Source organism: Crassostrea angulata, chromosome 7 (genome assembly GCF_025612915.1).
Source record: "Crassostrea angulata isolate pt1a10 chromosome 7, ASM2561291v2, whole genome shotgun sequence".
Taxonomy (NCBI): Eukaryota; Metazoa; Mollusca; class Bivalvia; order Ostreida; family Ostreidae; genus Magallana; species Magallana angulata.
The window spans coordinates 13,482,660-13,507,873 of NC_069117.1; the positions used below are offsets into that span (position 1 = coordinate 13,482,660).

Consider the following 25,214-nt stretch of genomic DNA (forward strand, 5'->3'; position numbering starts at 1 on the left):
AAATATATAACGTTATAAAATTTTCTCACATTTAGGAGAGTATAATTTTTTATGAGAAAAATTTTACGGTATAACTCTAGGTGCAATGTTTAGAATAATATTTCAAATGTCATTATTTTGTAAAGATGAAGTTCAAATTATCATTGGTCTGTCCAAACTTAAATCTAACTTAAACATGTTCATCAAAATACAAAACCTAAATTGGAAGGTGATTAAATTTAAACAAAATTTCAAACAAATGAATTTTAATCCATTTACATTCATACAAATACAATGTACTGCAATTATTCAAGCTACATGTACCCTAGTTATTTTATATGTCCCATCAATTACATATTTTGTAGTTCTAGAGATAGCAGTTTTTTGTTGTAAAAAGGAAAACCAAACAGGATAACATCAAAATAGTTTTTATCCCTACAAGCAACATTTTCTCCTTAACCTACAAAGGAGGGAGAATCATATACTAGACAAAATTTAACTTTGGATAGCCTTACTGACATTGTACTTTATCAAAAACCACAGTTGATTACACTTTCTTCCCAAATGATTATCGACCACCGTTTCCACTGATGCAATACATGTATATACAGCCACCCATCTTTATTTAAGAAATAAAGTAAACCTGTAATTTTTTGTGTCTACAACACATGCTTTCTCTTTCCTTCTTAATACTGTTTACAGGAAAAATTAAAATTGGTTTTCTCAAGCTGTTTCCTTTGTGTTCTCACTTCCATACATTAAAAAAAGAACAAATTCAAATGGCTCATTACAATTTATTACTTGTTTATCACATGATGTCATTTTAATTGTGATAATTCAATAAATCAGTGATGTTACAAAAAAAACAAGAATAAAACAACTACAAAAATTAACGCCTGTCAGTTTTTCCACCTTTGCGCTTTCCAGCAAACAGATGTTTAGGTTTCATGTTCAGAATGACCCGATCACCCTCTCCCTTTTTGGCTTCCCGGTTTCTGGGCACTTGCGCCTTCCTGCCGATGGTTTTGACCTTCCTAGCCATCTTGGCATCCCTGACTCCGGACTGATCCCGTGGAGCTTTGCTGACTGACCGACTCCTTGATCTAGGTTTGTCAACATCCATGGACTCTTCTCTCTTTCTCTTTAAGGCCTTCCTGCTCTTACTTCTTGATCGCATTTGATTCAGGTGAGTGTCCTCATCCGAGTCCATCTCAATACCCAGGGCTCCAAGCTCCCTGTTCATTTTGTCTGTGCTCATTTTCTTCCTAGGCAGTTTTGGTTTTTCTACTCTTCTCTTTTCTTTAGATTCCAGCATAATAATATTTCTTTTTTCCCTGATCTTCCGTGCTGTTTTTCTGATCTCTTTCATTTCATCATCCTCTTCTTCACTTTCATTATTATAGTAGCCTGCTTGTTCTCTCATTTCTTCCTCCTTTTCTAACTCGTCCAATTTCTTCATGATGTCGGGATCGATGAAGTCTGCTACATTGTGGCCTTGCCAAATTTCTGGGATGATGTCATACTTTTCTTCTTCATTGGGTAAATTCCAGTGTTTTCTTAAATCCACAGTGTATTCATCCCCTTCTTCAATTTCAAGATCTCTTAACGACTTCTTTTTGGATTTCACATCGGTATCCATGGTTTTCTTTAAACTCTGCACAGATTCTGGGATGCATGGTGGTCTTTCTTTGTTATCTCGTTTAGCTGGCATTGCAACATGAAGTCTGTTCATAACATCATTCACTTTTTTCCCCTTAATCTTAGTGTCAATTCTGTACTGGAGCAATTTTTCACATGCTTGTATTTTAACATCCATAACCCCTTCTTCTGTTAATGTGCTCATAGATAATAATGGTATGCCACTTTCTTCAAACACTTTGAACTGCTCTGCTTTCTCTGTAGGAAGATCTTCCAGGCGAATGACGTCAACTTTATTTGTACAAATAAGCAATGGCTTGTTCACAAAAAGAGGCTTAATGTTATTGAAAAGTTCAATTTGTTGCTCAATGGAATATCCACACTGTTCGGAAGGATCCATGACATAGAGTACAGCTGCACGCAGATGAGCCAAAGCTGTAATAGCCTGCATTTCAATGGTATTTCTCTCTTCAAGAGAATGATCCAGAATTCCTGGAGTGTCAATCACTTGCCACCGGAGGTACTTGTAATCTGTGTGACCAACATACAAAGATTTGGTAGTGAAGGCGTATGGTTGCACTTCTACATCAGCTCGAGTGATCTTGTTGATGAAACTTGACTTTCCGACGTTAGGAAAGCCGCAGATCAGCAAAGTGCGGGTGTTGGGATCAATAGAAGGCAGACGTGACAGATGCTGACGAACCTGTTCCAGGTACTCCAAACTCTGCTTCTGACGTTTCATTATGGTGCACATTCTTCCCATGGCTGCTTTCTTCAATTGTTTACATCTGTAGAGGGAGTCTCCATATTTCAACAAGCGACAATAATCTTTCGAAACATTGTCAATCAAATGCCTTGCAGTGTTGATCTGGCCCAATGCTAATTTGTAGTGATCTTTGTCATACAATACGTTCATTAAATCAGCGTAAAATGGGTGGACATCCTCTAGTTTCGGAAAATCCGTGAGGATTTGAGTCAGCTTGTCGTGAAAAGTTTGCTGTGTGAACTTCACTTTTCGCATATAAAACGTCCGAATCCGACTGATCTTGTAATGTTTGTGCACTACAGTTGGAGTTTTTCTCTGTGTCTTCGATAAGACTATGTCCACAAAGTCCTTTGCAGGAGGAACAACCGCAATTTTCTTAAAATTGTAATGAGCCATAATGACTGGTGTTCCCTTTCTCACATGTGGACATTAAAAGGAAGTGACGAAATGTTTTCATCAGGATCATGTCACGCACGTGTTTACGTTGCGTTAATTCTCTGAAGAAAACGCAGTAATGACTATATATATTTTATGATTAAAATTTAAAAAATGCTAAACAAGTATATTTTATATGTGTATTGTATAATAACAGTAACACGTAAACAATTTACCTTCAACATTTTTATGATTTTTATAATGTAGCTAAACTCCCGAAAGGACCGTTCAAGAAAGTCGTAATGTCCGAAATACGTTATTTATGTGTCTGGTATGGATACATATACATGTGTGTTTATGCTTCTTTTGTTTCATATCATTTATGATGACACGGTTTTAAAAATTCGATGGCGCTATATCATTGAATGACAATGTATTAACTTGTCCAAGGTCTACATATTATCAAATAAATCATGAACTATCACAGTATAATCAAAGTTCAGAACATAAGTACAGCGTTCCTTACATCAGAAACATACATGTATGTCTCTGCGTACATGTAAGAAGTTGGGGTGGTTTCTGGGGAGGGGGGGGGGGGGGGTTTGCTCGTTTATTTGTGTGTTTCATGCGCGGATCCAGAAAATTTTTCCAGGGGGGGGTCCGAAGGATAATTGTGTTTGCCAGGGGGGGTCCGAGGCATATTTTCGCGATAATTTTACTATGTAAATTTAATAAATTTTCATTTTCCAGGGGGGGGGGGGGGTCGGGACCCCCCCGACCCCCCCTCTAGATCCGCGCATGTGTTTGTTTGGGTTTTTTTAGGGGGATGGTCTTTATTTTTAAATTCATTGATTCAATTAAAAATTAGAAGTTAGGGTATTAATTGATAATCACGATTTTACAGAGGTCTAACTTAATGTGAGTTCAGGCAAAATTTGTATTTGGGTCTTGGTAATATAACGTTAATTCTCTAAAAACTGTTGTGGGACACCTCCATGTTTTGGCATACTTTCTTTCGAAATAAACAATAAAATCAAAGTATAATTTTCCAATGTCTTTCTTTCCCAAATGTGTTCATAATTTTAACCTTTCAAAAAAAATTAACACATAGTTTTTTTAATATCAAATATAGTAAATTTTGAAAATTTTAATCCAGTAAAAGTTATTTTGATTATATGTATTTTTATCCACATAATGTCGACATGTGTCCATATCACTTTAACATGATATAATAAAGAATGAACAATGGGAAGAAAATGATCTGCATGACTGATTTACAGATACAAATTCAGTAATCAAGATTCCATTTCAAAATGAGCTGAAGTGACTATAACGATGTAAACTTAAGACTTTTTTGTTCTAAATTTAAAAAAAGGTAACTTATTGAAAAAAAGGAACATACAAGCATGTTTACTACATGAATCAAGTTCATATAAATGTTACAGACACGTACCATTGTGATATTTAGTTTTGATTGTATTAATGTCGACTGTTGTTTGATATTACAAAACGATACAATTTTAACAAAATGATTCATTCGCTATTCATTGAATAAACAAACTCATGAAAACACTAGACTTTTAATAAACTTTCGATGGAAGGATACATGATGAGCCTGCTAGTTCAGTAAAGGAGCATTTCATTGAAGGAATGAATCAATAACTCAATAAATAACTTAATTTAATTTGTCATAATTGTTTTAAAAACTGGTCATTTGACATTTAAAATTACATTTAACTGCATAAAAATTAAAAGGTAACGTCAGCTAGGCGGATTGATGCGTTTTTTACTTTGGTCTCACTGGGATGTAGACAACATTCGGGTTTTTTCTTTCTTTCTTTTTTCTTTTTTTTGACTGATTTACCTGTTTACAAATAGGAACGTGTTCGACTGGATAATCGCATTGATCAAACCAATTAAACTTAAGATTTAAATCTAAACATCAATAAAAAGAATAATGTATTCAATAGATATCGGTGTGTGCAAGAATCGACGGTCAGCTTCATTGTTGCTTAGAATCGGTTGCATGTGTGCGAGCAGAAATTATTGAAGAGGCAAGAAATCATGATTTTTAATGTTGAGAAAATTGATCATCATCAACTTTTCAAAATATTGACGATCGAAATTTTTCAAACGATTAAATTCTTTTTTATTCAAAATGAAATTTTGATTAAAATATGAGAAAGTCCAGTAGGTCATATGCGACAATACACCGGATGGTTACATGTATATGCGGATTAATGGAGGGAGAAAAAGAAATGTGCATTTGTAACTGAATTTCGAATGTAAGTTTAAAATTCTGATAGATCTAAAATAAGAATATTTTCTGTTCCAATAAAAAAAAATCTTTTTAGTTGTGCTTTATCACAATTTTTTTAAAAATATATTATCTTTCCCCTCCCTTCTATAGTGAACATAAATAAGTTCATAACTTATTTGGTGTAAATAGTCGCCGTATTCACTGCGGTGCTACTATCCGGGCATTTTAAGCGGTTCGTCTCGAAGATCAACAAACAAGACATGGTAAAATCTTAGTAATTATGTTTATATCATGTAATTTATTCACTTAAAGTCCGCCAGTAGGTTTCAACAAATATATGATTAACAAGATACGATTTCAAAATGTTTGAAGCAATCGTTATAAGGAAATAAAAGGCAACTAATATATTAGAACTTTGCGCGTCGAAAGTGCATGTTTTCACTTGCGTTGTGCTTGGTCCCTCAAACATATTTTAGAATTAACATTCGGAATTGCTTACCAGACTCACCTTTTTAATCATAATTTTAAAAATAAATTTAATATGTTGTTATTGTTTCGGGAAAAAAAAAACATACTAGAAAAAATGCTTTGTTCAACAATCATGCAGTGCAAATTTTACTAACGTTTTTTAAAGTGCACACAGTTATTGTCAACACACTCAAATGTGAATAAGTAGAATTCTAACAGGAATAAGCAACACAATCGATGGTTTATCTTATTGTCTGAAGTGAGAATTTATATATATTAATTGATTGTGTATAATCATCCATATAAATTTGTCAATAATTTTGTCAAATGCTGTAAAACAATGATGCAATATGTTTTTGAAAGTAATTTTTAAGTGCATGATAAAGGAGAAAAATTGCCAACATTTTCAAGAACACAGTAGATATACACTGTTCTATAAAAAAGGAAACATGGATTTCATCACTAATTGTGTCACATTTATTATGCTCAATTTGAACAAACAACATAAATGAAACTTTTGAACTGTCTCAGGCTTCCTATGGTAAAAAGACCACATTAGCTGGTGGTGGAGCAAGGAAGAAGGGAGGTCCCAAACCAGAGCTGACAGATGAACAGCGTCAAGAAATTAGAGAGGCTTTTGATTTGTTTGACACAGATGGATCAGGAACAATAGATGCCAAAGAATTAAAGGTACATTGTAGCTGGAACTTCATTTGCTCTTTTTCAAACACCAAGATATTTATTAAGAAACATGTATTGCTCTGTTTCTTTTGGTGTTGTTGAAATAGATGTTTTTAAAATATTTATGCATCCCCTTTAGCATGACAACAACTTTAAAAACATAATGCATTTGCATTTTTCTAGGTAGCCATGCGGGCCCTTGGGTTTGAACCAAAGAAAGAAGAAATTAAAAAGATGATAGCAGATATTGATAAAGAGGGATCAGGTTTGAATTCAATGTGTATAATTAAGTTGGCCTGTGTGTATACAGTACTTCATATTCTATTTCATCTTTTTTTTTTCTGCCCTGCTTCTCACAAACCCTAGACCGAGTAGGCAGAGTTTGATTGGGTTAGAAACCCTGTTCTCTGGTTGGTTTCTTTAAATTTTGCATGATCCAATTAGAAACATTGTTTCAAAAATAATGCTATTTGTGCATCGATCAATGTTTGGCAGTTGTCAAATGAATTTGAGACAGACTTGTAAGTAAATGACTTAGTGCAATCGGTTTTTAGTCTGAGTGAACCCATCTTTTCTACAAATTTGAATACTATTAATAACTTGTTCATATTGCTCTAGTTTTTCTGTTAAAAATGCATTTTCTGATTAATAAGTACAAGAGGTCACAAAGATTTAAAAAATTAGTACTCTCATTAGATACAGTAATTGTAAACCCTTTACTAATTGTAAACCCACATGTTTTGTCTGTTTGGTCAAGGGATTATGTAGAGTGGAGCAGATCAGAAACTCTTGACTTGGGAAGATGATTCTGTGACTGAAGCAGTTTGTTTTATTGTTTCAATTCTCTGTTGGTAAAGCCTATGGGAAATGTTTTTATTTTTAGATGTATTGGGAAAATTAACACCTCCATGTGATTTTTTTAATACATAGACAGACAAAAGGTGTCTTATAGCCATCCAAAACATTTCTTGAGTACTGTATTTGCTCATTCTAGAGATAACTATCATTACCAGATAAAAGCTCCAATGAATTCTGTTTTCAGGTACCATTGACTACAATGACTTCCAAAATATAATGACACAGAAAATGAGTGAGAAAGATTTAAAGGAGGAAATCCAGAAAGCTTTCAGACTGTTTGATGATGATGACACAGGCAAGATTTCATTCAAGAACTTGAAGAGGGTGTCAAAAGAGTTGGGAGAGAACCTCACAGATGAAGAACTTCAGGTATTTGAGAAGCACAGTGTGTTAACTAAATATTGTCACATAAGTGTTATAAGAAAGCATTACTGGATGTTTAGAACTGTTAAATCATGTTTTTTTAGTTTTTGCCAAATTTTCATTTTAGTTTTAAAAATTTATATATTCTTCTTATTTGCAACCCTCCCCTACAATCATCCCTCTGATATTGTCCTCCCTTTTATTTTGTACCCAGGTATAACAAAACATGTGATATTCATTACAGATTTTTTTTACTATTTCTGTGATTTTTTACAGGAAATGATAGATGAGGCAGATAGAGATGGAGATGGTGAAATCAATGAACAGGAATTCCTTAAGATAATGAAGAAAACAAGTCTGTATTAACTACCACTAGGCTGTTCAAATCTTTGACATTCTAATGCCACTTTCTCATTGGTTGTTTGGGACCACTAAAGATGGAGCCACTTTTGATTGACAGAAGGGAATGAGTGATGGTTTCTTGTTTATGATGTATGAGTGGATGGAAAAGAGTGAATGAAAAATATTAGACAATAAATTATTAAGTGGTAACAAATTGACAATACATTTAGTCTTCTGTAATTATTTGTTACTGATTCAGTTAGTGTGTTTAAACATCCTGTGCTGCCTACAATCCCCTTTTGGTACTATAGTACCGGGTCATGTAGTTCAAACATTTCTTGTCTTCATTCAGGCTCCTGTGTCAGTGAATACTATGTGTTTCATGAAAAATGTGAATTCTCTGTCAGTGAAACTACTCGGTTGGTCTTTTCAACCCACCCAGACTACCAACATTTAAGAACATTTTCAGTGAATATTGTACATAACATTTAAAGTCTACAAAAAGCTACTTAAGAAGCTTAACCATTTATTCTGTATTGATCAAAACTTATATTAAAAGAATATTTTTTAAAGGACATCAGTTAATTACTACATAGTATGTTTTATACAAATACATGTACTTATTGTACTATATGTGTGTTGATATGTATTTATAGATCTGATTCAATACAAGCATTTATCCCTGTACCTGTTGTATTTGTTTGTTTTGTCAACTCCAAAAAAAACTCAAATAGAGCCATACAAATAAATTATTTAATGCCTTTATTGTTTATCTTATTTTGTAATCTATAGGCATCATTGTTAGAATAAAGTTATAAGAAGGAACCTTTATGGTAAACATGTCTGTAATGCATCATTCTGTATGAAAAAATATCCGAGAGTTTTGAGAACAATTAGGGCCAAGAACTGATATTTATGCCCCCCTTCGAAGAAGGGAGGGCATATTGCTTTGCTGCTGTTTGTCGGTCAGTCCACCAACAGTTTCTGTTCATTTTCTTTGCAGAGGATAAACATATTGAAATGAAATTTGGTATACAGGTTTATCATGATAATATCTAGGTCAAGTTAATATTGGGTACGATCGAGCAACTTTCGACAGAGTTTTGGCCCTTGGACGTAGAAAAATTCCAGTTATTTGCAGTTTCTGCTCATTTTCTTTGCAGAGGATGAACATATTGAAATGAAATTTGGTATACAGGTTTATCTAAATAATATCTAGGTCAAGTTTGAATTTGGGTATGATAGAGCAGTTTTCGACAGAGTTATGCCCCTTGGACTTAAAAAATTCCAAATATTTGCAGTTTACGTTCATTTTCTTTGTGGATGTTTCGGGGGGGGGGGGGGGGGGGGGGGGGGGGGGGGGTATAAGTGTTTCACAAACATCTCTTGTTTTTTTAGGCATATATCATAATTGAAACACTGCCATTGAATTTCATGGTTGATTTAATTGAGACAGTCCGATTTTGAAGGATATCATGCAGTACTGTGACCACTGGTAACAGTCTGATTTTAAGAAGCTCAGTTCACAAATATCAGATTGTCACAGGTAAAGTTTTAGACTGCTGGAACAAAGGAATGACCTCACAGCAGTGTTTAAAGCTTGAACATTATTAATATCCAAGAACACGTTTATATAGGGACTATTATTTACCATACCATTGTGATCTTCCTGTGGTGAAGACAATATCTATCAGGTATTGACTTTGAAATTGGAAGACCCATTGATTTAATGTTAATTCTTATCTGTGTACTATTTCACTCACCAAGCTAAAGTCTAAGTATGCTACTTGATCTCAGTAAAGTTTTTGGAGCAGGTCCCACATCTGAGTTACTAACTTAACAAAACTTTCTTGGATGGTGCATTTGGGGAAACTTATTAACTACTAGTCGTAACAACTTGCAAGGTTGATGTAACTACAGGCCCCAGGTCCATAAAACGTAGACAAGCTAACTTATTTTTTTTTTTTTTAATTTACAGGAATATAAAAGCTCACTTTTAAAATTTGATCTTGGTTTTACTTTTTTGATGGAAATATGTAGTGGAAAAACGAGACACGAAAGTCTAGATGTGTTACTGTTGTTTGTATAGAAAATTTTGCAGGAAAGTTGAATGGGCTGAGATAACTACCTCTTTGTGTTGGCCACATACGTGTATATACAAGTTATTCTTCTGATGCAAAGAACTTCAAAAAAATTTACTACAGAATCATTTAAATAACTTTTGTGTGTATATGATAAGCATTCACATATGATTCGAATCAACTTTATTTTAGAGTTTTCAAACAACAAAAATTAATCAATTTATATATCTTGGTATTGATAATACTTGTACATACATTTGTAGATTAATTATCACAGCATTTTACACATACCAGTTAACTAATACATATAGATTGATTGATATTCATGAATATCAACATTTCTATTAAAATCTAAGTGGAATTAACTGGGTATATTAATCTACATGAATCAACATATTTATAAAATCAAAATTGATAGATCAAACTGGATAATTTGAAAGAAAGAGATGTCCATGGATTTACAAGGTAAAATGCATAAAATTAATCTTCGACAAATCTGTGGTATTTGAGATCATCCAATCTATCTGTGCAACTATGTAGTAGCTAGTACATGTACTTTAACCGTGCACAATTTGCTTTCCATTTAATACATACTGGTACATACAATCAATGCCCTATAAAAGTCCATGTTGAACAGTTGAAAACATATATGTATGCATAATTATCAATAAAAAAATAAATATATACATATACAATATCACATTGATTATGTACCCTTTTTTAAACTGTAAGGCTTTCCTGAGATTTATTTATAGACTATAGTTACTGGGTATGTGTATTGCATTGATAATCCCTTACTTATAGTACAACAAATACTAGTAAACAGAACACTAAATGTATTATAATGATCTTAATTATTACAGGTATTGCAAAAATACAAAAGAATTTAGATATTTTGGTGAACACATAAAAAACTGAATTCATTTCTTAATCACTTCCTAAATGAAACTGTTACAATTTCATAAATTTGAAAGCAACTTTTAAGACATTTTTAACATTTTCAATATTGAGGTTGCAAAAACATACTATAACATATTCTTAAGATATAAAATGCATTTTAGGTATAGTTATTGGTTATATAATTATCAGTGCAATTGGTAGATTATGTACAATCATTTCATTAACCTGTTCATCAAAAAATTGATTTGAAGGCAAAAATCCTTGCTTATTTCCAACCTTTTCTAAGTACATTCAAACTTTGTTATCTTGAACTAGTTGGGACTGTTTAAAAATTTCAAGATATGTGAGTATTCAAGATATAATAAGGGTAAAATACTTTTAAAATAAGTGGTTTGGACTTATAAATCACTTCGACATATCAATTGTATTTGAGATATCAGTGTTCGAGATATCAAAGTTCAACTGTAGTTATGATGATTAACAAAACAAAAAATTCAAATTATTTTGAGCATTCTGATTCAAAATACCTCAAATAAACATTTATGATGGCAAAGGTATTTCATTGTATGTTAGTTTAACATGTGGGGATTTCATTGGAAGAAACCAATATTCTTCATTGTAAAAGAAATAGAACTTGTTCTGGATAAGAATTTCTTCCAGGGCTGATATCAAATGTTCTATAAGCAGTGGGCCAGCCACGTGAGCTTGGAATTTTGAGTAGAATTTCATGATGTCTTTTCCCAAGGTTTTGTTTGCAAAAACCATAGACTGATTTCCTAGATATTTTGGCATATCTGAGAATAAATTAATCCGGGTGTAGTTCAATTTCACAGTCTGGTCAAATTTCACTCCAAGCTTTCCGAATTCCTGAAAGGCTCGCAAAACCCAACTGGCACAGTCAAAGGAATCAAACCACATCTTTCCATCTGGAAAAATAAATTGTACTTATTGGTAGGTTGAAACATGCGGTATGTATAGCGGTATTTACATATACATGTAATTGATACCACCTCACTTTGCATCGACATTCCAAACATAGAGTAGATATTGTTCTTACCATTAAATGTGTTGATGATCTAAAGAAGATGAAATTAACAAACCATATAGTTGAAATAGTGAATGGTATGGGTAATAATGTAAGTACCTGGTTTGTCTCGAACTGTCCAAGTCTCATAATAAAGTCCAGTTGTGTTGTCCCACAAAACCCACTCAGCAAACTGATTGAAGACATCACCTGACAATAAAAAAAACCTTAGTTACTGCCTGAGAGTCTGACAGTCTACCAGAAATAACATCAAGACTGAAGCTAGATTATTGGGATAACCTATGAATTGAAAATTGAAATCTCAACAGGGTCTGAATGTGCATTAAATTATCAATTTAAAGCCTATCTACTATGTAAACCCAATACATGTAAATTTGTATTGACTAATGATATATATACCAGTGTGAACCAAAACACATTGATTCATCAAACTGCAATCTTACATACCATAGATTTTATTGGAAATCTAAATATTAAAATTTTTATTGAAACTGACCATCCCCTTGTTTATATCTTTTAGCCATGGACTATAAATTTCAACTGCTTATTAAATTAAAATCCAAATGTCTAGACTGGTGAAACAAGATACTAGTACATGTAGTTGAAATAATGGACTAGACCAAGATTTTGACCCATCAAATTTTTCCCCTAAAATGATCTTCACCTTCAAACACCAACATCCTCGGGTTCTTTCCCCTGGTATGAGTTAATCTGTCAGTTCCAGGGGTTGGAAGTTTGATTAAAATTAAACCTTTCACTAGCCTCTTAATTCTAATAGCCACATTCATCCAAATATCAAAAAAAAAAAGGAGCTAGCGAAAGGTTTCATTTTAATAAGACTTGAATTGGTAAAGCACCAAATGTAATGGTATGTGAGAAAAAATGATGCAGCACACTGGGATTTGAACCCAGGCCCCCTAGATCTCTATCCAGGTGCTTTACCAACTGAGCTATCTGGTGCCGGCTATTGAATACTTATGATCAACTCTTTTGCATTGTATACTGTATAAAAAAATTATGGTATATACTATGGAAGCATTTAAATTCATGGGGGCCAATTTTCGTGTATTGTGAATTTTTTGTTCATTCAAGGGGATGTAATTTCGTGGATGCGTGGGTTACTGTTTCAGTAACAAAGATAACTCTTTCTAAAAATTGTTTTCATTGAGGATTTTAATTCGTGGGAGAGGCTACCCACGAATACCACGAAAATTGAGTCAACATGAATTCTAATGATTCCACAGTAGTTTCTTTGCATTAAACCCTTTCTTTTGATACGACAAAACAACTTAAATCACCATTAGTAGTAGCAACTAGCTGCAGTGTCCCATTCTCCTTCCAGAGTCTGTCCTCTATACCACCATATATACAGGCAGCTCCTTGATTACACCACAGCAGAGAGTCGTTCACAACATGCGGGAAGGTGCAGTTAAAGAGTTGGAATAACTCGTACCATTCCATTGTGTAATTCATGCCGGTGTTTAGATTACTAATTCCAAGAGCATCATGCATGATATGCTGCAACAATAAAGCAAATATATGAGAGGCTTTATCTGGCTACAAAACAAAAGATTTCGATTGTTAGAATTTTTAAAAGCTTGCATTTTTAATGAGCTTAAATCTGGATGTCACTTAACATCTCCATTTGAACTTGAACTCAGTTAAAACGATATTGTTTATCATGGCAATCTATTTGTAAAATTAAAACTATAAATTAATCTGCTGCTGCTTCCTGAACTTTGAATCCTACTATTTGAGGCTGCAATAAAGAGACCCATTCTGACCCAATGAAAGATTGCTTCTGCCAAATCTTTTGTTGGTAGTTTTGCACATTTTTCCTCTTTCCCTAAAAGCCTTTTAATTAAAGTATTTTGTGTATATATATAGTTATCAGAATCATGGCATAGTTTGTGCTATCTAGAAATGTATTATTTGGAATGTCTGTATAAGTTTTTGAATAAATGAAATTTGTTTCAAATTTTTTTTATACCCCAACATTTTAGTTGGAAGTTAATAATGGATCTGTTTGGTCAAGGAACACAGAGGTTTTTATTTTAGCTTGAAAAGGAACTTTTGTCTAAAGAAGACATTTTACTCACAAATTTCCCGAGAGTATCTCCAAATTTAAACTGCCAAACTGGTTTCTTCAATGCATAGAGTTGAACTTTGTCATCTGGCTTAAATTTCGGCATAGAATTAGCTATTTGTCCTGTTGGGCAAAAAGGAATTACTCCAGCCTTGCAGTAGGAATTTGATATTGGTCTGCTTTTGTAACGTCTAATAAAGGAAGAAGAAAATAAAGAAGCTGTGAAAATAATTAACATAATCATTATCATTGTTATTAATAAACTGTAATGTTTTTATGTTAACCTGTTAGTTTTTTATGCTTTTCTTAAAAAAAATTAAAAGGAATTTTTGTACTTTTAAATGACCTAACTATGGAGCCTTAGTAGTGCCCTAATATTGGACCCTAATGAGTGCCTTAGGACATGAATTACCGGTAAGTCAGGGCTCGACATTAACGCTTGTCCGCTTGTCCGGTACCAGTTAAAAAAATATACGGACAAGTGAATATTGCTTGCCACTTGTCCGACTGGACAAGTGCATTTTTATGTAAAGAAGTCTCCAACATTTTAAAAAGTAAAGAAAGTTTTGTGATAAGTTTATCCGTAGTCCCGTTATAAGTTTATCGATTAGTTATTTTGAATTTCGATCCCGACTTCAAATTGAAATGCAATTGAGTTACTCTTGATCGAGATTGAAGTTCACTAATTACAAACAACTTTCAATATTGAACTGTAAAGGTGTGAATCTTAGTTCTTACAAAGTACCAAACACACATGCTATCAAAAAGAAAGGAAGAACAGATAAGCAAAGATAAACTTAAGGATTATGGAAAGAAATGTAATTTAATTTAGGTTTCATTCATCATTGATAGACTGTGATGACTTTCCATGTTTAGTTTAAAAAACAGCTGAGAAATCAATATAAGAGTTACATGTATTTTAAAACCTGATGCTAAATTTAAAATTTCTTGTCATCTGCCATGACAAAGCTACAGCTGACAAATCATGTTTAATGTTATATGGAACCAATACATTTAGGAAAGACACTTTAACAGGTTGGGCACAATACCCCAAAATGGTAATAGTCTCGATAAAACGGGATTATCCCTCTTTACAGTAATAAAATATATCCCATAAACGCGGAATTTTTACACTTCTTCCGTTTGTATACGTGTTTTCCTTGTAACGAAGAATAGGCGGGAAGATGTCAACACATGTGGTAATTATTTTATGCAAACATTGTACCTGCATGGCAAAAAAACTTAAATTTACAGCTGCGTTTTCATAAAATACAGCATTGAAATACCATGGGGGCACATTTGGTGCACATTTTCGAGGTAAAATCAACATAAAAATGGTAGTACTCACTAATAAACTTCAAATCCAACTATCATACTAGAAAAGTCAGTCCTTTGGCAGCCATATTCAATGTACTTTCATTTAAGATTGTGTCTCGACCAATCACAATGCGCAAAAGATCATGCAAGATTGCACATTTTCTATGGAAGCTTTAAAGTGTTATAATTTAATGCTTTTAGTTTTTGATAAGTCGTACATAAAATTATTCGTATTTTTCTAATTTGTAATAAGATGTGTTAATTACGACATGTATTATCTATAAACATTATAAACCCATGGTAATGTATTTTTCAACATTAATGTTTGAAATTTGCATATTACTTTTCTATGAAAGAATATTATAAATTAAAAAAAATATTAAAACCAAATCACACACATACTGAAATCAATGTTGTTATATATGTTTTAGAAATAGGTAATATGCTTCATAATTAAGTCCAACACATTTTTTATAGAAAAAAATAACAAAATCTGGTAAAACCAGTTTTCTTGCCATCGACAACAAAAAAAGAAAACGTCAACCAACAAGAAAGGAAAAGACCGTGAATATTACCAAAACGTTTAGCGCAAGAAAGGAGACAATGTTCACTAAGGTAAAGTTCCATAAAGCATTCGTCATAGTAATTTTTAAAGTAACCCATACTAGGCACCCGATCCCATCTCTATCATTCTAGGGCTCCATGTTTGCTCTGCTTTGAATTTGTATTTCGTTCTATGGATTTTTGAGGTGGATGACAGTTAATTAATGTCATTTTTCATTGTACATGTATACATAAGATAAAAAAAATCAGTTTTGACTACACACAGTCATTCCTTCTGTAAATCCTTCAGAAAGTTTATGATACCCTCTTTTTTTCCCTTCTTAATCTTCTGCCATTCTTTTTTCTTTGTATCCCCCATTGAATGTTCCTCAATTTTTGTTTTTAATTCTTCTTTTGTAAAAGATAAATAATTCTCTGAAATAATTTGTTGTTTCTTGGAAATGATAATTGGCTTAGGCTTCAGTCTCTTTTGGAGGGAGTGTGTTTTGGAAACTTCCTCTGCATAGTCTTTAAAATTTTTCATGCACACTTCATGGAAGTTGCAAAATTCGGCAGCAAGCTTCTCTCCACACAGCCCCTCTGTGGAATCAGAATCCACCATTTTACTCTCTTTGATGATGGATCTTAAAACAGAAGTTGAAACATAAAAATAACGATATTGAGAAATAAAGAAATAATAATAAAGTTATATAACATTATTGCACCCCCCCCCCCAAAAAAAAAATAAAAAAAAAATAAATGAAACATACCTAAACTGTAGAATTTCATTCTTAATTCCGTACATATAGGAATACTCTGGGTCTGTAGAGTCAGATATGCCCAGTATATTTACCATATATTCGTTCACCTATAAAATGTATAAACATTATGAAAATATTTATATTAGGCAAGAGACCTAGAAATGACTACGGGGGCCATTGTAAAGATGGCCATCACGGGTCCATCAGGGACGAAGTATGTGTATGGAGAGGTACTAGTATTTTCTTTTTTTTTTCTACTTTAAAATTAACTTCCCATCCCCCGTGTTTATTTGGATTTTAATTATATCATTAATCTTTTAAAGGATTTTTCAAAACTTGAACACGTCTTATTTATTTAGGATGATTTTGTTGTATCTGAGGGCCAATCAAAGGCAACAACTCATGTGGCCACTCAGACTGAAGAACAACACATGATAACGAACTCAAAGATGTGTCGTGTATGCGGGGAAGGTGAACTTGCAACACGAGTAAGATGGATCGGGTGTGATGGGGGTACCAAAAAAAGAGACTGTGAATACTGGTGTCACTGCCATTGTTTGGGTTTTAGGGTGAAAACCCAGGCTGCCCTCTCCAGACTACAGTGGTTTTGTCCGGCACATCGGTCCGAGGCCATGAAATAAATTAAATTTTGGTTACATTGTCTTGTTGTAAACTTTTAATGTACTAGGTTAAGTTTTTTTAAAAATATTTTTGAATATGTTTTTTTTGCAAACAATTAAGAAAACTTATATAAGTGCTCAGCCAGTATAAAGTATTAACGATATGAAATAAGCACATTTATTTGTCTTATAGTCGGGGGTGACTGATTTCCACTTAAATTTAAAAAAGTTACGAAATTGTGAAAATTACACATCATTTTATTTCGTAATTTTCATATTATTCTATTTATCAGGGTGAACACTTAGAAGTTCTGCTGATTGTATAATTACATTATATATTTTTTAAGCTTAAATTTTATTCCCAACTAGTTAATTCATAATTTACATCATGCCACTTTTGAGTGCAACGTCTAAACACGAGGTACAATACAATTAAAGTAAAATTAAGCTATTTCTTTTTTATTACTTTTGCCAGTCTCTCCACATTCCTGCATGCCCTGATCCAGCCTTGCTCATTTGGTAGGCCCGATGGCAACAGCCGCTTGACGTTTCGATTGAAACTTTCAAGCACAAAATCTCCACCCTCTCCTTTGCAATCGTTTCCTGAAACACTATAGGATTCGTGCTTCTTCAGAAAATTCAGCAATTCTGGCGGACATTTAGTTCGCAATACTGAATCTCTAAAGAACGTTTCCATATAGAATGGCATGCTCAGTCCAAAGAACAGTGGTGCAAAACGTGCTTTGGCAACGTTAATTGCATCGGAGTTGTTCCTCCTAATACCTGCTCTAAAGACGTGCAGTGCCAAACAGTAACCAAACACAGCATCTGATAAAAATCTGTGCATTTCAGGCCGATGAGGTATCCATTGGAAATACCCATCGGCTGTTGGAAACTCCTGCTGGATACGGGCATAATCGACATATTGCTGCAAAAGTTCAAACGAAAAGCTGAACAAGAAAATCTGTATTATCTGCCAGCTTTTGTGATGATCTAAATATATAAAAAAATCAATATCATTATAAAAAACTTCAGTTAAAAAAAATATTAGTAAATTACTTATTTCTGTTTTAAAAAATCTTAAAATTGAAATTACCTGTTGCATTTTGGCAGGACAGCTGGGCTTTTGGAGAACAAAACCCAAGCATTTTGGCAAGTCTGTAAAAAGTGTATACAGTTTTGTATATTTTGGTGTTAACCACCCCCCCCCCCCGCAATTTCTCTGTTTCTAATACATGTATTATGTACAATGTACATATAAATAATTTACCTGCTTAGTCCAACATCCCACAGGAGTTTAAACAAAGCTTTTACCATGTTTATTTCATAGTGTCCCAGTCCTGTGGTATACAGAAACATGCATTTATTCGAAAATCATAAAAGTTTGGAAAAAAAATACATAAATGTTCAAAAATAACAATACAAATCATTACCTGGTACAAGCATAATATGTTTGTATTTGCGACACAGTTTAGGGTCACAGTCGTGTTTATTTGTGTTAGCATGGTCTACGAGTTCCGCTTTGGTTAAAAATTCGTGGTGGCAACTTGGGCAGCTATGGACGTTTTCCAGTACACGGTGCCCAATCGTGTATGGCAGGGCGTCGCATCCTACAATGGCCCAACTTCTTTTGGACTGAGAGACTGTGCTCAAAATGTCGTCGAAAACCTAAACATTTCAAATAATAACAATTTTATCAAACCTTGGATAAAATATCTCTCTCTCTCTCTCTCTCTCTCTCTCTCTCTCTCTCTCTCTCTCTCTCTCTCTCTCTCACACACACACACACACACACACACACACAATTTACTTTTTCAACGGATTCGTAGGAGCAGGGGTTCTCGATTATTGGTTCACCCATGGAACACAAAGGTCTTTCCCCAGAGTGCCCACTTTCAATAAACGTGTATCTGTCATAGAAAAATATTTATTAGCATTCTCATATCTAATATAATGTATTTCATAGTTTATATCAATAAATATCTCATTATTCGTTTACCTCTCGCTTCCGGAATTCGGTTCGAAAGCAACACCATCCATTATCTTCTTCAAGATATCATTAATAAAGGTGTCCCTTTAAAAAAAAAAAAAAAAAACATGCGTAAAAATATTGTAAATCATTTTAATTAATTATCAGTACGAGTAAAACTCAAATTACCTGTATCGATTAAACTCGTCATGTTTCATTCTAATGTCAGTGATGATGGAGTTCACTTCCTCAGTCGACACTTGAGGACTCCACCATACAGCTGGAGAAAAATTATCTTCTCTTTGGAAATCAGATTGCATATCAGGTACGATGTTGACCCTTGTGGTGATGACGCTAGATTTAGACTTGTAATCTGCTTCCACGTGCCATTTTCTTTCGATTACCTATAGATAGATAGATAGATAAATAGATAGATAGATAGATAGATAGATAGATAGATAGATAGATAGATAGATAGATAGATAGATAGATAGATAGATAGATAGATAGATAGATAGATAGATAAAGAGAGAGAGAGAGAGAGAGAGAATATCATTTTACGACTTTTGTTTACCAAAGTAATGTTTGTTACCAGAGAACAATTGCACAAATTGTCTAACCTGATTATTATCAATGAATATAAATGTATCCCCTTTATTTGGCATTTGAAGTGCTTCTGTATTTGTCAGAAAATTTGTTATTGTGGAATATGATCCTGATGGATTTCCTAAAAATGTGAAAATGCGTAAAGTTAAAAATGGATAAAACCTACATTAATTAGTTTCTTGATATTATAAATAAGGGCAACTAGTAAAATAATTTACCGGCTGAGTTTATTTTCACTGCAGTCTTGCTGCCTGTTAAGAAATATGTCAACACGTTCTGGAAAAAAGAAAGCGGTGCCACATATTGTTTATTTGCGAGATAGTAACATGCATCAACAGCTTTTGCAATCTCCAATTGTTGATCACAGTGACCTCCAATGCCTTCCAAAAAAGAAACCAGAACTGGGTTTTTGTTCTTCAACCATTCTATATTAAAGAAAAAATGCACACGCTATAGTTTAAAAGTGGGGTTCAAATGGGAAAAATATGTGATTACTATTGTTTTTAATTGAAATTTTATAATACAAAGATGATGAGAGAGATATTGTTCAATTGTATTGTGATATGAGAATCTTATATACCGGTTAGTTTAAATTCCTCTAGAAATGTGTCACTACCATAAACCTTTTTATTTTCATAAACGTCTCTGCTCAGAGAATTCGAAATCTTCGAACCCAGACACTTGGCTATGGAAGACAGCTCCTCGACAGTGAATTTGTCCCTCATAATACCATCCATTACTGCCTTACAATTAATATCTGTTGGTAATTCTGTTGAGAATATATATATATATATATATATATATATAATATATTATAATCATTAATTTTAATAGACACTTTATAATTCTGTATTTTCTTCTTTAGGATTGATGAATTAAATAGGTGTATTACATAGTTTTAAAATTTATAGGTTTAGTTTAGTTTAAACTAAACTAAACTAAAATTTATAGGTAAACGCAATAACATGTTTCGTACCAGTCAGCTTTCTTTTTTTATTTGTCATCATGTTTTTCTCGGCGTACTGCGCACATCCCTCGCAGAGGTACATGGCTCTATCTGAAAGAGCTCCATTCGAAATAAGAGCTCCTATAACTTCTTTTTTTATTTTGTATCCGTCAGTTCTGCGAACAGGATAGCTGCTTTGTTCATTGCCCCCACAGTATTCACTGTGTTTTCTACAGCTACAGGATAGTTTCCTTTTTGGTGGCATTCTTTGAGGGAAATATATTTAGAAGTAGTAACATTCACAAATATATGTACATGTAGTGAATAAACGGTTGTGTTATCATAACAGTTTACTAGTATATTTTTAATTATTTAATAAATTAATCATTAAATATGTAACAAATATACAATATGATTGACAAGCAACTAGTACAGAACGATATTACAGATTACAAATTACAGAACGATATAGGCTGACATAGTGTCTTATTTCTCTTTTCCAAAAAATCTACCAAACAAGAAAAAAAAGGGGGGGAGGGGGGGTATAGGTTACGATCTTGAATTATTAATAATAGAATTTTCCAATACGTTAAGGAAAAATTATTCAAACAGATATATAGATGCATGGGTTGTTATGCATTTGTTACATTTTCATTGTAAATTGTTGTTTTTTTAAATCATAAAATTATATGAAATACATGTATGTAAAGCTATCGTGTTCAAAATTTGATATTTCCTCATAATCTCTAAAATTTTATGCAATTTTTTTTCAGTATATTTAACATTAAAGTGAAATTTTCAATAAATAATTTGTTTAAAAACGAAACAAAAAAATAACGCTTTCTCATATAATTATCTGTCCTTTGAAAATGATTGCATGTACAGCGTTCCATACTTTATACGCCTTTTCCAAGATCAGATATTAAAATATTAATCATTGGCTGATAAAGGCACGTGATCTCTACTTCCTGTTAATGGTTGCAAAAGTCTGAAGTCAATGAAGAAATTCTCGGTAAATACTACTTCTTAAATAAATTAATTAAGACTTAAAAGGGAAAAAAAATTATCACATGCATTTTAACTTACGATTTGCGATGGTGAATAACGTCCTACCCTCAAATGCAGCTGTGAAGGACTGTAAAATCTGCCCAGCTGGGTTACTTTTATAGAGTAAATTCGCGCCACATTGTATTTTCCATCCGCTTTTTCTGTATTGCACGGGTTTTACGGTTTAAAAAAAACCAACAACAATATCCTTGTGTTGAGTAATGTTTTTATTACTGTAAAGAGGGATAATCCCGTTTTATCGAGACTATTACCATTTTGGGGTATTGTGCCCAACCTGTTTAAGTTTCCATTTAAGAAGTCAGATTATTAATTATGGCAAGAATAATCAATAAATGACCTTATTTTAGTAATACAGAACTGTAGTTTTCAAGTTGACAATATTTGATCTTTAATATTGAAAAATTTTTGGACAAGTGAAGTTGGAGTTCGGACAAGTAAATATCTTGGTCACTTGTCCGAATGGACAAGTAGGAAAAAAAGTTAATGTAGAGCCCTGTAAGTGTTTTGACACCTCACGATGGTGTACCAGGCCCTAATACTGGGGCCTATTGCCTTAACAGGTGCTTCATCTATGGAGTCTAATGCCCTTATAGAGGCCTAAAAGTGTAAGGTGTTAGGCAGTGTTTAGTGCGTAAGGGGAGACCAAAGCCTGAGCTGACCAACTGATGTACTTGCCCGTTTTACATTTGTTTTTAAGTATAATGTATCAAAAACAATATTCATTGCTTCCAAATTTACCTGTATGGTATTGGCCACTGACCATAAACAGCATGACAAAAGCACAAAACTGAAATAAATAAAAGGAAAACATTTCTATTCAAGGAAGGTGCCATTTTCACATCATGTGGTTCAAGTGCAAAAAATCACGTGATTATTATTCAACGTGCAACTTAACAAAAATATTACTATTGAAAAATGTTTTATAATTACCATATTTTTACGTTATTCATATGTATTTAGAATATGCGTGTATCATTTATGATTTAGATTATTTAATAAGATTTCAGAAATTAAAGATATTGTTTAAACTCGAAACATTCTCTGTACGCATAAAACAGAAAATAGGGAAAAGGGTAGGAAATTCGAAATTTTGATAGAAAGTTGCATGTTCATGTATGATGTAGCCCTTCTAGCCTATATTATTATTGAAGCTTTTGAGGTATAATGTATTGAGTATTCAATATTAAATAGTTTTTTTTTGTTATATGAATTGTTAGTGATGTTTTTGTTATATAAGACTGTTGTAATCTTAAAATTTTCACTTCCACTAGAGACATGTATGTCTCTGCTTCCACAAATCCACGACTTTTTGTCTCCTTACTGTTAGAACATCCCTATACTATAAAACACACGGTGTAACGGGATGGATGAGATAATAACAGCCCCCACCCCCTAAGTTATCTTGCATCAGTATTCGAACTAGAAAGAATAATCTTACCGTGACCAGGTTAAACCGGTCTGTCATTTTAACGATAGAACATTCTATCTACATTATTCGAACCACCCCAGGCTATTTCCCCTGTCAGAAGTTAACCTGTCAGTTCCAGGGGTTGGCATGGCACCAACTGTACCGGAAAAAGAATGACGGGCTAGACTTGGATCCAAACCCAGCTCAGTTGGTAGAGCACCTGACTAGAGATTCAGGGGGCCCAGCCCTGGTCTGGTTCATCATTATTTTCCCACCCCGTTACAACTGTGATATCTGTTATAGCTAGTATAAGATCATGACAAGTTTCTCTGCTCTTATGTATTTTATAGTATAGAGATGGTCAAGAAGTAAATTGTCTAAAGATTGTGATAGCATTTGTGCTTGCATGGTCATATTTAAAAACTTTAAAAAGCATTAGCCTTTGAAATTCATATTGACTAGGATCTTAGGTAAATGTGTTTATTTAGCTAGAAAACTATACTATACTTAATTGTCAGTAACAACAAGAGTAATGCCCCTGTTAATAATGAATAACGTATTTAATTATAAATATATGTTTATTGCATTTATAGTTATATCTGTTTCTTTTATTTTAATTATAACAGTTTTTCAAAAGAATGCTTAAATATGGATTTGTCAGAAAGAGGATTAACTGCTGGAAAGGTAAACAAAATATACACTGCTGTTCAAACAAATTGGATTTGCTATTACATATTTTTTAGCTGGTATGTTTTACAACACTTGTATTATATATTCTATTTGTTGTATCTATGATGGAGTCTTTCATTGCATTCTCCTCCCTACATTCATAATTATTAGTTTAATACATGTAATTTCATCTTAGAAATTATGGATTCAGATACATGCAGGCATTATACTGTACGTGATATTCTGAAAAAAAGTTACTGCTTGTATGAGAAATTTTAGAAATATCTTTTATATATATATCTTTTATGCCTGTGTGCTTTAAGATTTTTATTACTTTGATTTGTAAAGCTTGTTGATATGAAATGGAAGTTGGGTGTAGCAGTCTGCAGTGATGAATGTAAATCATTAAATTCGCCATTTGTGGCCATGACACTTAAAGTAGCTGATGCTTCAGGGAAAATATCAACACACACATTTGAATTGACCATCCCACAGTTTCAGGTAAATCTTGTTGAACTTAAAGAGTTAAAGAATCCTCTTTATTTTTTTGACATTTATTTGTAAAGAAAAATTCTCAGTGTTTAGAATGTATTTTCTATGTACATGTATAAGGAAATTGGTACATATAGGAATATATTGAAAAAAAAAATAATGAGTTATCTCTCTTTCTCTAGAATTTTTCAGAGCAGATGAAAGACATGGCCGCTAGGATGGAGATGATATAAAAGACTGAAAAAGTGAAAAATGTTTTGAATCTTCATTATCAGTTGTTGCCTTTAAGGATTGAGCAACATTGATATTAAGAAGAAAAGGAAGACATTTGAAAAACTTTCATTATGGAATCTCTTGAATAGAAATGCTTCAGATCTGATTATATTAATGTGAATGTTATGAAAGTTGTTATATCAATTTTTCTTTTATACACCTTCTTTTTTAATGTCTTTTAATGTTTACTTACTAATATCAATATACAACACAAATATCATGAGTTAAACATTTTATATAATAATAACTTATAGAATGATATATTATTGTAATCAATAAATCATATGAATGACAATGTTATCAAGTTTTTGGTTTTTTTTTACATATATATAATTTATTCAAGTTATGAGTATTCAGAAAACATGATTTTACAAAGCTATCTTGAGAAATTTTGAATATACCTTACTTGCGCTGGTAAAATTAATAGAAATAAATTAATTCCTACTGTTTCAATTGCAGATGACTTATCATCAGTTCAATTCTGTAAGTGTGTATTCTTTGTACAAATTACTAGCAGTTAAATAGTTGTTATGCCCTTTTCATTTCAACTAATTTTGTTTGATTCATTACTAACATTATTTTATTAGTATTTAGCTAACAAGGAGAAACTGAGCGTGCTTTCAGTGACTTGTATGAAAGGTGTCGCTAGAATGGTTCTGTCATGGAGAGTTATCTTCCATGCTGTAGGAAGATTTTGTGA

At 32.9% G+C, this 25,214-nt stretch overlaps 6 protein-coding genes across 6 annotated transcripts; 3 read left to right on the top strand and 3 right to left on the bottom strand.

Moving 5' to 3' along the window:
• Positions 1 to 757: 757 nt before the first annotated feature.
• On the bottom strand, positions 758 to 2,825 carry LOC128155350 (GTP-binding protein 4-like). Its single transcript, XM_052817022.1, has one exon. The coding sequence runs from the start codon at positions 2,777 to 2,779 to the stop codon at positions 869 to 871; it is 1,911 nt and encodes a 636-aa protein (XP_052672982.1). The 5' UTR covers positions 2,780 to 2,825; the 3' UTR covers positions 758 to 868.
• Positions 2,826 to 4,935: 2,110 nt separating this feature from the next.
• LOC128156726 (uncharacterized) lies at positions 4,936 to 8,491 on the top strand. The gene is made up of 6 exons (XM_052818990.1): positions 4,936 to 4,948; positions 5,208 to 5,281; positions 6,018 to 6,176; positions 6,351 to 6,432; positions 7,210 to 7,394; positions 7,665 to 8,491. Exons 1-6 carry the CDS (start codon positions 4,936 to 4,938, stop codon positions 7,752 to 7,754), a joined length of 603 nt encoding a protein of 200 aa, XP_052674950.1. The 3' UTR covers positions 7,755 to 8,491.
• Positions 8,492 to 9,977: 1,486 nt separating this feature from the next.
• On the bottom strand, positions 9,978 to 22,552 carry LOC128155357 (ceroid-lipofuscinosis neuronal protein 5-like). The gene is made up of 5 exons (XM_052817028.1): positions 22,411 to 22,552; positions 13,856 to 14,033; positions 13,055 to 13,274; positions 11,856 to 11,945; positions 9,978 to 11,637 (listed from the first exon to the last, which is right to left on the bottom strand). Exons 1-5 carry the CDS (start codon positions 22,503 to 22,505, stop codon positions 11,252 to 11,254), a joined length of 969 nt encoding a protein of 322 aa, XP_052672988.1. The 5' UTR covers positions 22,506 to 22,552; the 3' UTR covers positions 9,978 to 11,251.
• LOC128155358 (uncharacterized) lies at positions 15,564 to 17,121 on the top strand. Its single transcript, XM_052817029.1, has 3 exons — positions 15,564 to 15,774; positions 16,610 to 16,693; positions 16,823 to 17,121. Exons 1-3 carry the CDS (start codon positions 15,763 to 15,765, stop codon positions 17,102 to 17,104), a joined length of 378 nt encoding a protein of 125 aa, XP_052672989.1. The 5' UTR covers positions 15,564 to 15,762; the 3' UTR covers positions 17,105 to 17,121.
• LOC128155360 (uncharacterized) lies at positions 15,989 to 20,869 on the bottom strand. The gene is made up of 13 exons (XM_052817031.1): positions 20,635 to 20,869; positions 20,239 to 20,427; positions 19,877 to 20,083; positions 19,673 to 19,779; positions 19,242 to 19,456; positions 19,083 to 19,157; positions 18,894 to 18,993; positions 18,517 to 18,751; positions 18,354 to 18,423; positions 18,180 to 18,241; positions 17,550 to 18,076; positions 16,473 to 16,570; positions 15,989 to 16,346 (listed from the first exon to the last, which is right to left on the bottom strand). The coding sequence occupies exons 1-13, from the start codon at positions 20,867 to 20,869 to the stop codon at positions 15,989 to 15,991; spliced, it is 2,478 nt and encodes an 825-aa protein (XP_052672991.1).
• A 178-nt stretch (positions 22,553 to 22,730) lies between the features above and the next one.
• On the top strand, positions 22,731 to 24,804 carry LOC128155359 (COMM domain-containing protein 6-like). The gene is made up of 4 exons (XM_052817030.1): positions 22,731 to 22,831; positions 23,707 to 23,764; positions 24,098 to 24,250; positions 24,424 to 24,804. The coding sequence occupies exons 2-4, from the start codon at positions 23,729 to 23,731 to the stop codon at positions 24,472 to 24,474; spliced, it is 240 nt and encodes a 79-aa protein (XP_052672990.1). The 5' UTR covers positions 22,731 to 22,831; positions 23,707 to 23,728; the 3' UTR covers positions 24,475 to 24,804.
• Positions 24,805 to 25,214: the final 410 nt, after the last annotated feature.

Coding starts and splice junctions, on each gene's coding strand:
- LOC128155350 (XM_052817022.1), bottom strand. CDS start 2,779: ATGGCTCATTACAATTTTAAGAAAATTGCGGTTGTTCCTCCTGCAAAG.
- LOC128156726 (XM_052818990.1), top strand. Junction 6,177..6,350: donor TAGATGCCAAAGAATTAAAG/GTACATTGTAGC, acceptor GCATTTTTCTAG/GTAGCCATGCGGGCCCTTGG. Junction 6,433..7,209: donor TATTGATAAAGAGGGATCAG/GTTTGAATTCAA, acceptor TTCTGTTTTCAG/GTACCATTGACTACAATGAC.
- LOC128155358 (XM_052817029.1), top strand. Junction 16,694..16,822: donor CGAAGTATGTGTATGGAGAG/GTACTAGTATTT, acceptor TTATTTATTTAG/GATGATTTTGTTGTATCTGA.
- LOC128155360 (XM_052817031.1), bottom strand. CDS start 20,869: ATGCCACCAAAAAGGAAACTATCCTGTAGCTGTAGAAAACACAGTGAA. Junction 20,428..20,634: donor TAAAAAAAGAAAGCTGACTG/GTACGAAACATG, acceptor TATTCTCAACAG/AATTACCAACAGATATTAAT. Junction 19,457..19,672: donor TATTCATTGATAATAATCAG/GTTAGACAATTT, acceptor ATCTATCTATAG/GTAATCGAAAGAAAATGGCA.
- LOC128155357 (XM_052817028.1), bottom strand. CDS start 22,505: ATGGCACCTTCCTTGAATAGAAATGTTTTCCTTTTATTTATTTCAGTT. Junction 14,034..22,410: donor CAGTGGCCAATACCATACAG/GTAAATTTGGAA, acceptor TTCCTTTATTAG/ACGTTACAAAAGCAGACCAA. Junction 11,946..13,054: donor GCTAGTTGCTACTACTAATG/GTGATTTAAGTT, acceptor TTTTATTGTCAG/GTGATGTCTTCAATCAGTTT.
- LOC128155359 (XM_052817030.1), top strand. CDS start 23,729: ATGGATTTGTCAGAAAGAGGATTAACTGCTGGAAAG. Junction 23,765..24,097: donor GAGGATTAACTGCTGGAAAG/GTAAACAAAATA, acceptor TGATTTGTAAAG/CTTGTTGATATGAAATGGAA. Junction 24,251..24,423: donor TGACCATCCCACAGTTTCAG/GTAAATCTTGTT, acceptor CTCTTTCTCTAG/AATTTTTCAGAGCAGATGAA.